The 11,259-nt window shown below is 36.5% G+C and overlaps 1 protein-coding gene across 1 annotated transcript; it reads left to right on the top strand.

Annotated features, from left to right (window-relative positions):
• On the top strand, positions 4,959-5,678 carry LOC107646966 (protein FAR-RED IMPAIRED RESPONSE 1-like). The gene has a single exon (XM_016351107.1). It carries the CDS (start codon positions 4,959-4,961, stop codon positions 5,676-5,678), a length of 720 nt encoding a protein of 239 aa, XP_016206593.1.

The raw sequence follows: 11,259 nt of genomic DNA on the forward strand, positions 1-11,259 counted from the left end.
TACACAGGAATAAGTCGAATTTTTTTAGAAAAATAATAATTTTTTAAATTTATAATTAAAAGCTAAAAATTAAAGTTAAAATAATTTATTTTTAAAAATAATATTTTTTTATTTATTGAAACAAAAATCATTTTGAATTCATCTAATTTTCCGTGAAATCGACAAAAATAATGAGCAAAGTTCCAAGCCACGACCTGTACTAATGACACGAGAACAACACCAACAGCCCCCTGTGAGATGTTTACTTCGTTACTTCTACAATACACAGCATGTTAATAACTGGGGACAAGCAGCGCAGTACACAACGTAAAATTGTGAACAATTGGAACATAAACGGTGATCTGACACAAAGTGCTCTAACACAAATGGTGTAAATAGTGTAAATAGTATAAAAAAAATTTCCGTTGTATTTTTATTGAAAAACTTTTTAAAAATAAAAAATTCATTTAAGCATTTTGCAGGAAAAAAAAGCGTTATTTTCTCTAAAATAAGCTTAAAAAAACTAAAAGTTGATTAAATAAAAAAATATTATTTTGAAAAAAAAATTTTAATTTTAATTTCTAAAATGCGTTTTTATTTTTTGGTTTAAGATGAATTTGTTGTACTCCCAATGAATTGCACTAGGCATCTTCATAAATATTAGATTAGGTGAGAAGAAAGGTTAAAAGATTAACAATGGCAACCATCTATTTATAATATATAAAAACTGATACCAACTCTCTTCATAATGAGTTTAAGTCATCTTTTCTTTGCTAATGATGCCACATCAGCAATTCTAATGACTTGACAAAAGATACAAATCAACCAATTACTATTTAGTAAAATGTTTTAAAAAAATTAAAGAAAAAAACTCTTATTTAGTATTATTCAATTGAAACATCAACTACAAAATTTAAAATTTAATTTTTTAAATTTAAATTCTACTCTCTCACTAATTAGAAAACAAAGAAAAAAAATTTGTATGTTCTTTAATTTTTTTTAGTTTTTTTTATTTTAAAAATTTTAATTTTCATGTGTATTATTTAACGTGAATATTTTTTAAAAAGACTAAAATATCAGTCAACATTAAAGTTATCTAATTTGACTCAAAATTCAATTTAATTTTAAAATTTGAAAGATCTAATTATCCATAAATCTAATTAATTTTAGTTAATTACGCAATTTTTTCTTTTCCACCACTCTTTTTCACCATGTGTTCTTCCCCCTCTCTCCTCTCCTACCACACCTCCGCGGCTACCCTTCTCCCTTGCTACGCTCTCGGCCTCCACCCTCTTCTTCCTCACCATTCCTCCGCCTCTGCATTTGTCCGCGACACCCCTTACCCCACACCTCCGCCTCTGTCCTCGCCCACCATGCATCTACTTTCGGTCTCCTCCCTACTTTTCATTCTTTCCCTCTCGCTGTCCTCTTCCTCTATTTCTTAGATCTGCGACAACGTCGCCTTTGATAAATATGGTTGTTTTTTTTCATTAATTCGGATGGATTAGTGTTGAATTGTTGAAGGTGGTATGATAAATTTCTGATGGAGTGGCGACAACGATAAAAAAGGGTGATATCTTAGAGAATAGAGGGGGCGTGTTGATGAATAATTCAGAGTCTCATACCTTCTTTCTTCTTCTTCTTTTTCTTGTGTATACTACTAGACTGTAAATTAAAAAAAAAAAGTTAAAATCCGTTTTTTATTTTTAGTTGGTTTTTATTTATATAAATTAAATAAATATTTTATTTATTGAATTAAATGATTTTAAAAATTATTACAAAAATATGTTATCTACTCTTATTTTATTTATATTGTAAACGAGATAATTTTTAATGCATTTCGTTTATACTGTGAACGAGATATTCAATTTCCATATATTTCGTTTCCATATTTTATTTATTAAATTAAATAATTTTAAAAGGGTTAATACTCCAAATCGTCCTTGAAAGATCACGCATTCTTCATTTTCGTCATCGAATAATTTTTTTAATCAAATTAGTCCTTGAAAAATTTAAAATCAATCGTGTTTGTCCTTCCGTCAATTAGTTAACTGTGTCCGTTAACCTTTTCCACATGTATCGTTAAATGACAAATCAACAATGATAAAACGACGTCGTCTTTTGGTATTAGGACATATTGTGTCAAAACGGCGCCATTTCTCTTTTTTTCTCTCTCAAAACGCATGAAACATCACAATAGTTAAAGAGAATACGACGGAGCTCGAATCATTGGAAGGGATGAGGAAGCCATAATCGATAAGAATACTCTCTATTCTGCCTCCTGTTTTAAGCCCAAATGTAATACCCCTATCATATACATGTTGCCATAATTTTGATTACTCGAATGTCACCTTGATTTGAGAAAGAATAGAGCCTTGTTTGTGTGTGTTGTGTGTATTAGAGAAAGTGGGCTTTAATATTATATAAAATTGAATTCAACGTGTCGTCCCCTTCTCAATTGTTTCCATGCTTTCTGCTGCTCTGTAAAGGGCAAATCCTTCCTTCTCTCTATGATAGGAATATATGCATGAATAACAGAGTTTGCACATTCTGTAAGAAAAACCATAGTTTAAACAAGCATGAAATAGGAAGGGGAAAAATGAATGAAATGTCTTTCTAGTTAGAAGCATCCATTTATACATGCAAATGCAAGCAATTACTAGTTGCGAAGGAAAGAAGCATCTCCTGATCGTAGTCATTCAGATCATCAAAAAATATTCCTCCAAGTCCTCGCCTTTCACCTCGATGCTGAATGTAGAAATAAGAGGCAGAATAAGGAAAAACAATCAACAACAGAATATGTCATTCACTTAAAAGTTTAATTATGCCCACATACGCTGAATCAACTCTGTCATGCACTTAAAGTTCAATTATAGACACACCTTGAATCTACTCTAACCCCCAAAACTTGACAGAACACTTAGAGGAGCAATCAAAGTGTAGAACCGCAACAAAAATGAGAGGTAGAATTGTAAAATCATACCCTTTGATCAAAGCACCATGTTCTTCTCTTTGATTAGAGCTCTGTCGTCTTTTCTCTCTCTGTGTGTTTGATATTTTCTGTTTCGTGTGAAGAAGAAAGAAAGAGCGTCTGGATAATGCTTGGTGAAAGCTTCAAATGGGGAGAGATGAGAGAAACGGTGTAGTTTTGATATGTGCTGTGTCACTTAACGATTTACGTAGAAAACATTAACAGAAATGGTTAACTAATTGAAGGAAGGACAAACGTGATTGATTTTAAATCTTTCAAGGACTAATTTGATTAAAAAAATTATTCGGGGACGAAAATGAAGAATGCGTGATCTTTCAGGGACGATTTTGAGTATTAATCCAATTTTAAAAATTATTACAAAAAGGAAAAGTATATGGAACCAAGAGGTGATCAGCCAAAAAGTAAATAACTTATCTAATTTATAATTATCTTAATTAATTTTATTTGTTTTTAATTTATACTATTTGATATTAATTGCTTCTCACCCCAAATTAAAATTTTGAATGATATGTTGGAGAATTAGTTACGGGGATCACGGAACTCTGCTTCCAACAATCCCGATTCTTCACCACCTCTTCCAAGCGGCTGTATCCCGAATCAAGCTCTCTATCCCAAGCGGCACCCAGCTCTTCCATTCAACCATCCAAGCACCGATCCCTTCTCGGATTCAGTCGGTCCGTGCCGTCACATGTTGGGTTGCGGTTGACCATCATTCTTCTTCTTCCCGATTGCCTCCACTAGTCCGTGTCACTACTATCTCCTTCAAGGAACTCAATTCGAAAGTCCAGAAGTCACAATTGAAGGTGACAACACCGATCGTGGCTCAAGTGCTGTTCCCAACTCGGTAAAGGGAACACCCGCAAGGACGATCACGCCAAGAGTTTCCGTCACAAAGAAGCGGCTGTTGCGGTGCAAGAATTCCGGAACCACACAGCATCATCCATGGAGTTTTCAACACCGGTGGGCGGATCGAACAACACATTGACCAATTCAACCGAAGGCGATGAAGAATTGAGTGTGGGTGAAGTTGTTATTCAAGAGCAAGAGGGTCTAAGGTAAGTTGCATGAGCTCTTCTTGCATTGTAGGCAATTTGATCACAATGCGATATGTGAATGTTATTTCTTCATGTTATTTAGATGTTTTGTAACTTTATCTATTTGGAAAATTCCGGTACGGTTTTATATTTACTTGAGAAATTATTAGAGTAAGATAGGAATGGCCATGAAATGCTAACCCAGCATGTCTTAATCCAAAAGAATTGATATATTAAATTATGCCTGACTCCCATATGCCATTGCACTATTTTGTTGATGTTTTATATTTGAGTGATTCATTATATAGCAAGGTATGTTGCATGGGCTGTTCAAGCATTGTAGGCAATTTGATCCCAACGTGATATGTGAATGTTGCGATCTTCATGTTAATTAGATGTTTTTTAACTTTATCTATTTGGAAACATGTGGTACGGTCTTATACTTAGTTGAGAAATTATTAGAGTAGGCTAGGAATTGCTATAAAATGCTTACACAGTATGTTCTAATCCAAAGAATTGATATTGTTATATTATGCTTAAGTCCCATATGCCATTGCACTATTTTGTTGATGTATTTTATTTGAGTGATTCATTATATAGTAAGGTTCTTTAAGATGTAAAACTTTTTTTGCCATATATTTAATTGAAGGGCGACGAAATTACCGACCTTATTAGATTGATGAGCAAGGATGAGTTGGAATTAAGACACAAGGTGTGAATTATGACTTATTGTTTGTTATCGCGTTATAGTTACTACGTTAATACTAACTTTAATTCATATTTGGTTCTGTGAATTGGCCTTACAGTTGCCGGATCATAGTGGGATCAGTGAAGAAGAAATCCCAGTCATATGAATGAATTTTGATTCGTTGCATTTGGCACAAGATTTTTATGCAAATTATGCAAAGAAAGTGGGGTTCGTAACTAAAGTCAGGAACACAAACTTCGACATGATGCGGAAGGAAGCAAAGATACCCGTTAATCAATCTCTTCACTGCACTCGAGAGGGTTATCGGGAATCTCGGGTTAAGGTAGCAACTCGGGCAAATAGAATAATAGCCACGAGATGCAGAGCAAGGATGTATGTCATGCTGGACAGGGAGAAGGAATGTTGGGTTGTGTCTAGGTTAGAATTGAGGCATTTTCACCCCTGTTCGGCTAAGAAAGCTGTCCACTATCATGAGTATAGGGAGTTGACCATGCATGCTAAGTGCGTCATTACGGATAATGACGAGGCTGGCATAAGACCCAACAAGACGTATCTAGCACTGGCAAACGACGTTGATGGGTCTTCAAACCTGAGTTTTCTAGAAAAGGATGTTAGAAATTACATCACAAGCAATCTCCGATACTCCGATGACAATGAGGACTTCCAGGGGATGATGACTTATTTCGTTCGAATAAAGGAGATCAATCCCAACTTCTTTTATGCCATAGATGTTGACGATGCTAATAAATTTAGGAGCGCACTATGGGTATATGCAAGGTGCAGGGCTTTGTATGAATACTATAGAGATGTGGTGTCGTTCGACACCACTTACAAAAGAAACATGTCTGTATACTTATTGGTGAATTGCAAGAGCAGTTATTTGTTAAATTTGTCTTGTTGCCTCACAGTTGTTTTTGCTATTTTCACAGGCATGGTCTATCATTTGCATCCTTTGTCGGTGTAAACCACCATGGGATCACACTTTTCATAACTCCGGTACAACTAACCAGCAAGTGCACTGGGTCGTCCAAGTAATAAAACCTTACGTGAGTAAGGGTCGATCCCACGAAGATTGTCGGGTTGAAGCAGGCTATGGTCATCCTGTAAATCTTAGTCAGGCAGATTCAATTGGTTATGAGTTTTGATAATTGAAAGATAAATAAAACGTAAATTAAAATAAAGATACTTATGTAATTCATTGGTGGAAATTTCAGATAAGTGTTTGGAGATGCTTTGTTGCTTCTGAACCTCTGCTTTCCTATTGTCTTCATCCAATCATGCATGCTGCCTTCCATGGCAAGCTGTATGTTGGTGGATCACCATTGTCAATGGCTACCATCCGTCCTCTCGGATGAAAAATACCAGGTACGGTTTCTGTACGGCTAATCAACTTTCGGATCTCTCGTCCCGGATGAAAAATACCAGGCACAGCTACCGCACGGCTAATCATCTGTCGGTTCTCACTTGTGTCGGAATAGGATCTCTCTATCCTTTTGCACACTGTCACTGCGCCCAATATTAGTGAGTTTGAAGTTCGTCACAGTTATCCCATCCCAGATTATACTCGGAATACCACATACAAGGTTTAGACTTTCCGGATCTCAGGAATGCTGCCAATTGGTTCTAGCCTCTACCACGAAGGTTCTAATCTCACGGATTCGAATGCTCTGTTGTCAGGAGAGGCAAGTCAAATCCGTGGATCAGAGACCCAAGAGACTATACTCCGGCTGTCGTCCAATGACTACGTTGAACATCATGTAGACCGCTTGTGGTTATCAGGCACGCGGATCTTGGCTAAGCGAGTAACGAAGATAGTGGGTGATTGTCACGGGTCACCCCTTCATTCTGACTTAACTGAATTAAGTACGAGAGTATATCTTGGAGAATAAGTAAGCGTGAATTGAAAGAGAAACAATAGTACTTGCATTAATTCGTGAAGAACAGCAGAGCTCTGCACCTTAATCTATGAGGTGTAGAAACTCCACCGTTGGAAAATACATAAGAGAAAAAGGTCTAGGCATGGCCAAATGGCCAGCCTCACAAATGTGAAAAATGGCATAAGCCTCAAAGTCCAAAGATGCAAATACAATAGGAAAGACTAGTATTTATACTAAACTAGTTACTAAGGATTACAGAAAATAAGTAACTAAGTGCAGATAGTGCAGAAATCCACTTCTGGGGCCCACTTGGTGTGTGCTTGGGCTGATCATTGAGCTTTACATGTGCATAGGCCTTTTCTAGAGTTAAATGCCAGCTTGAATGCTAGTTTGAGTGTTTAACTCCAGTTCTGGTACCAGTTCTGGCGTTTTACACCAGAAAAGGGTCTCTGATGGGCGTTTAAACGCTAGTTTGGGCCATCAAATCTCAGGCAAAGTATGGACTGTTATATATTTCCAAAAAGCCCAAGATGTCTACTTTCTAATACAATTGAGATCGCGCCAATTGAGCTTTTGTAGCTCCAGAAAATTCACATCGAGTGCAGGAGGGTCAGAATCCAACAGCATCTGCAGTCCTTTCTCAGCCTCTGAATCAGACTTTTGCTCAGGTCCTTCAATTTCAGCCAGAAAATACCTGAAATTATAGAAAAATATACAAACTCATAGTAAAGTCCAGAAATGTGATTTTTACATAAAAACTAATAAAAATATAATAAAAAGTAACTAAAACATGCTAAAAACTACCTAATAACAATGCCAAAAAGCGTATAAATTATCCGCTCATCATAACACCAAACTTAAATTGTTGCTTGTTCCCAAGCAACTAAAAACAAAATAGGATAAAAAAAGAAGAGAAAATACAATAAATCTCAAAATATCAATGAAGCTTAGTTCCAATTAAATGAGCGGGACTAGTAGCTTTTTGCTTCTGAACAGTTTTGGCATCTTACTTTATCCTTGGAAGTTCAGAATGATTGGCATCCATAGGAACTCATAATTCAGATGGTGTTATTGATTCTCCTAGTTTAGTATGTTGATTCTTGAACACAGCTACTTTATGAGTCTTGGCCGTGACCCTTAGCATTTTGTTTTCCAGTATTACCACCAGCTACATAAATGCCACGGCACATAACTGGGTGAACCTTTTCAGATTGTAACTTAGATTTGCTAGAGTCCCCAGTTAGAGGTGCCTAGAGTTCTTAAGCACACTCTTTTGCTTTGGATCACAACTTTAACCACTTAGTCCCAAGCTTTTCACTTGGACCTTCATGACACAAGCACATGGTTAGGGACAACTTGATTTAGCCGCTTAGGCCAGGATTTTATTCCTTTGGGCCCTCCTATCCACTGATGCTCAAAGCCTTGGATCCTCTTTACCATTGCCTTTTAGTTTAAATGGTTACTGGCTTTTTGCTCTTGCCTTTTGGTTTAAAGAGCTATTGGCTTTTTCTGCTTGCTTTTTTCTTTTTCTTTCTTTTTTTCTTTATTTTTCACATTTTTTTCTGCAAGCTTTTGCTTTTCACTGCTTTTTCTTGCTTCAAGAATTAATTTTATGATTTTTCAGATTATCAATAACATTTCTCTTTTTTTCATTATTCTTTCAAGAGCCAACAATTTTAACATTCATAAACTTCACTATAAAAAATATGCACTGTTCAAGCATTCATTCAGAAAGCAAGAAGTATTGCCACCACATCAAAATAGTTAGACTAATTTCAAGATAAATTTTGAAATTATGCACTTCTTGTTCTTTTGCAAATAAAAACATTTTTCATTTAAGAAAGGCGAAAGATTCATGGAATCATTCATAACTTTAAGACATAGACTCTAAACACTAATGATCATGTAATAAAGACAAAAACATAGACAAAACATAAAGCATAAAAACCTAAAATAGAAAAATAAGAACAAGAAAATTAAAGAACGGGTCCACCTTAGTGACGGCGGCTAGTTCTTCCTCTTGAAGATCCTATGGAGTTCTTGGGCTCCTCTATGTCTCTTATTTGTCTTTGTTGAGGTCCATGAGTGGGCTCTCTTGTTTTCTCCATCCTCTTTCTAGTGATGGATTTTTGAGATGAATCTCTCCATCTCCTATGACTTGGAGTTGGAAGCAACTGCCTTCCCTTTCCTCTTCCTAGAGGTTTCTCCGGCCTTAGGTGCCATTAGTGGTTATAGAAAGCAAAAAGTTGAGCTTTTTCACACCAAACTTAAAAGCTTTGCTCGTCCTCGAGCAAAATAAGATAGAAGGGAGTAGAAGAAGATGATGCAATTAATTTTGAAAACTTATTACTGTATACAAGAAAAATTAAAAAGAGTTGAAAAGAATTTGAAAAGATATGTAAGTTTTGAAAACATTTTGGAAGGAATTGAAAAGAATTGAAAAGATTATTAATTTTTGAAAATAGAAATTGAAAGATGAACGTTTAAAATATGTTTGATGAAAAAAAATTATGAATTAAAATATGAAAAATTGAAAAAAATCGATTTGGAAACAAAATTACCTCCTTTGTGTGTCATCCTGGCGTTAAACCCTCAGAATGCTATCCATTCTGGCGTTTAACGCCCACTTGACTGCCTCTTTGGGCGTTTAACGTCCACCAAGATACCCTGGCTGGCGTTAAACGCCAGGAATCCTTCTTTATTGGGCATTTTTCTGAACGCCCAGAATGTTGCCCATTCTGGCATTTAACGCGCAGAATGCTGCCTGCATGGGCGTTAAACGCCCATTCTGCTATCCTTACTGGCGTTTAAACACCAGTAAGCCTGTCCTCTAGGGTGTGCTATTATTGATGCTAATTTTAATTCCGCTTTAATTCTGCAGCTGTTTTTGTGACTCCACATGATCATCAACCTAAAGAAAACATAACATGGCAATGGAAAACAAATTTCTATAAAAAATAAATATAATTAAATAACATTTGGTTGCCTCCCAATAAGCGCTCCTTTAATGTCAATAGCTTGACAGTGAGCTCTTATAGAGCTTCACAGATACTCAGAGCATGATGGTGGCCTCCCAACACCAAACTTAGAGTTTGAATGTAGGGGCTCTGCTTGACTCTGTATTGAGAGAAGTTTTTCATGCTTCCTCTCCATGTTTACAGAGGAAGATCCTTGAGCCTTAAACACAAGGTAGTTCAGTTGCAGGACTAACTCTCCTCTATCCACATCAATCATATCTCTTGCTGTGGCTAGGAAGGGCCTTCCAAGGATGATGGATTCATCCTCATCCTTCCCAGTGTCTAGGATTATGAAGTCAGCAGGGATGTAAAGGCCTTCAACCTTCACTAAGACATCCTCTACAAGTCCATAAGCCTGTTTAATTGATTTGTCTGCCATCTCTAGTGAGATTCTTGCAGCTTGTACCTCAAAGATCCTTAGTTTCTCCATTACAGAGAGTAGCATGAGGTTTATACTTGACCTCAGGTCACACAGAGCCTTCTCAAAGATCATGGTGCCTATGGTACAAGGTATTAAGAACTTTCCAGGATCCTATTTCTTCTGAGGTAATTTCAGTTAAACCAGATCATTTAGTTAATTGATGAGTAGTGGAGGTTCATCCTCCCAAGTCTTATTACCAAATAACTTGGCATTCAGCTTCAGGATTGCTCCTAGATACCGAGTAACTTGCTCTTCAACAATGTCTTCATCCTCTTCAGAGGAAGAATACTCATCAGAGCTCATGAATGGCAATAATAAGTTTAGTGAAATCTCTATGGTCTCTGTATGAGCCTCAGATTCCTTTGGTTCCTCATTAGGGAACTCCTTAGTGGTCAGTGGACATCCATTGAGGTCTTCCTTACTGGAAATCACTGCCTCTTCCTCCTCTATAGGTTCGGCCACTTTGGATATATTGATGGCCTTGCACTATCTCTTTGGATTCTCTTCTGTATTGCTTGGGATAGTACTAGAAGGGATTTCAGTAACCTTTTTACTCAGCTGACCCATTTGTGCCTCCAAATTTTTGATGGAGGACCTTGTTTCAGTCATGAAACTGAGAGTTGTCTTAGATAGATCAGAGACTATGGTTGCTAAGTCAGAGAGGCTCTACTTAGAATTCTCTGTCTGTTGCTGAGAAGATGATAGAAAAGGCTTGCTATTGCCAAACCTATTTCTCCCACCATTATTATTATTGAAGCCTTGTTGAGGCTTCTGTTGATCCTTCCATGAGAAATTTGGATGATTTCTCCATGAAGGATTATAGGTGTTTCCATAGGATTCTCCCATGTAATTTACCTCTTTCATTGCAGGATTCTCAGGGTTATAAGTTTCTCCTTCAGAGGAGGCTTCTTTAGTACTGCCAGATGCAGCTTGCATTCCAGTCAGATTTTGAGAAATCATATTGACTTACTGCGTCAATATTTTATTCTGAGCCAATATGGCATTCAGAGTATCAATCTCAAGAACTCCTTTCTTCTGAGTCATCCCATTATTCACAGGATTTCTTTCAGAAGTATACATGAACTGGTTATTTACAACTATTTCAATGAGTTCCTAGGCTTTTGCAGGTGTTTTCTTCAGATGAAGAGATCCACCAGCAGAGTGGTCCAATGACATCTTGGATAATTCAGACAGACCATCATAGAATATACATAAGATGCTCCATTCTGA

This window comes from Arachis ipaensis, chromosome B06 (genome assembly GCF_000816755.2).
Source record: "Arachis ipaensis cultivar K30076 chromosome B06, Araip1.1, whole genome shotgun sequence".
NCBI lineage: Eukaryota > Viridiplantae > Streptophyta > Magnoliopsida > Fabales > Fabaceae > Arachis > Arachis ipaensis.

Bases quoted from the DNA above. Each gene is read 5' to 3' on its own strand.
- LOC107646966 (XM_016351107.1), top strand. From the start codon at position 4,959: ATGCGGAAGGAAGCAAAGATACCCGTTAATCAATCTCTTCACTGCACT.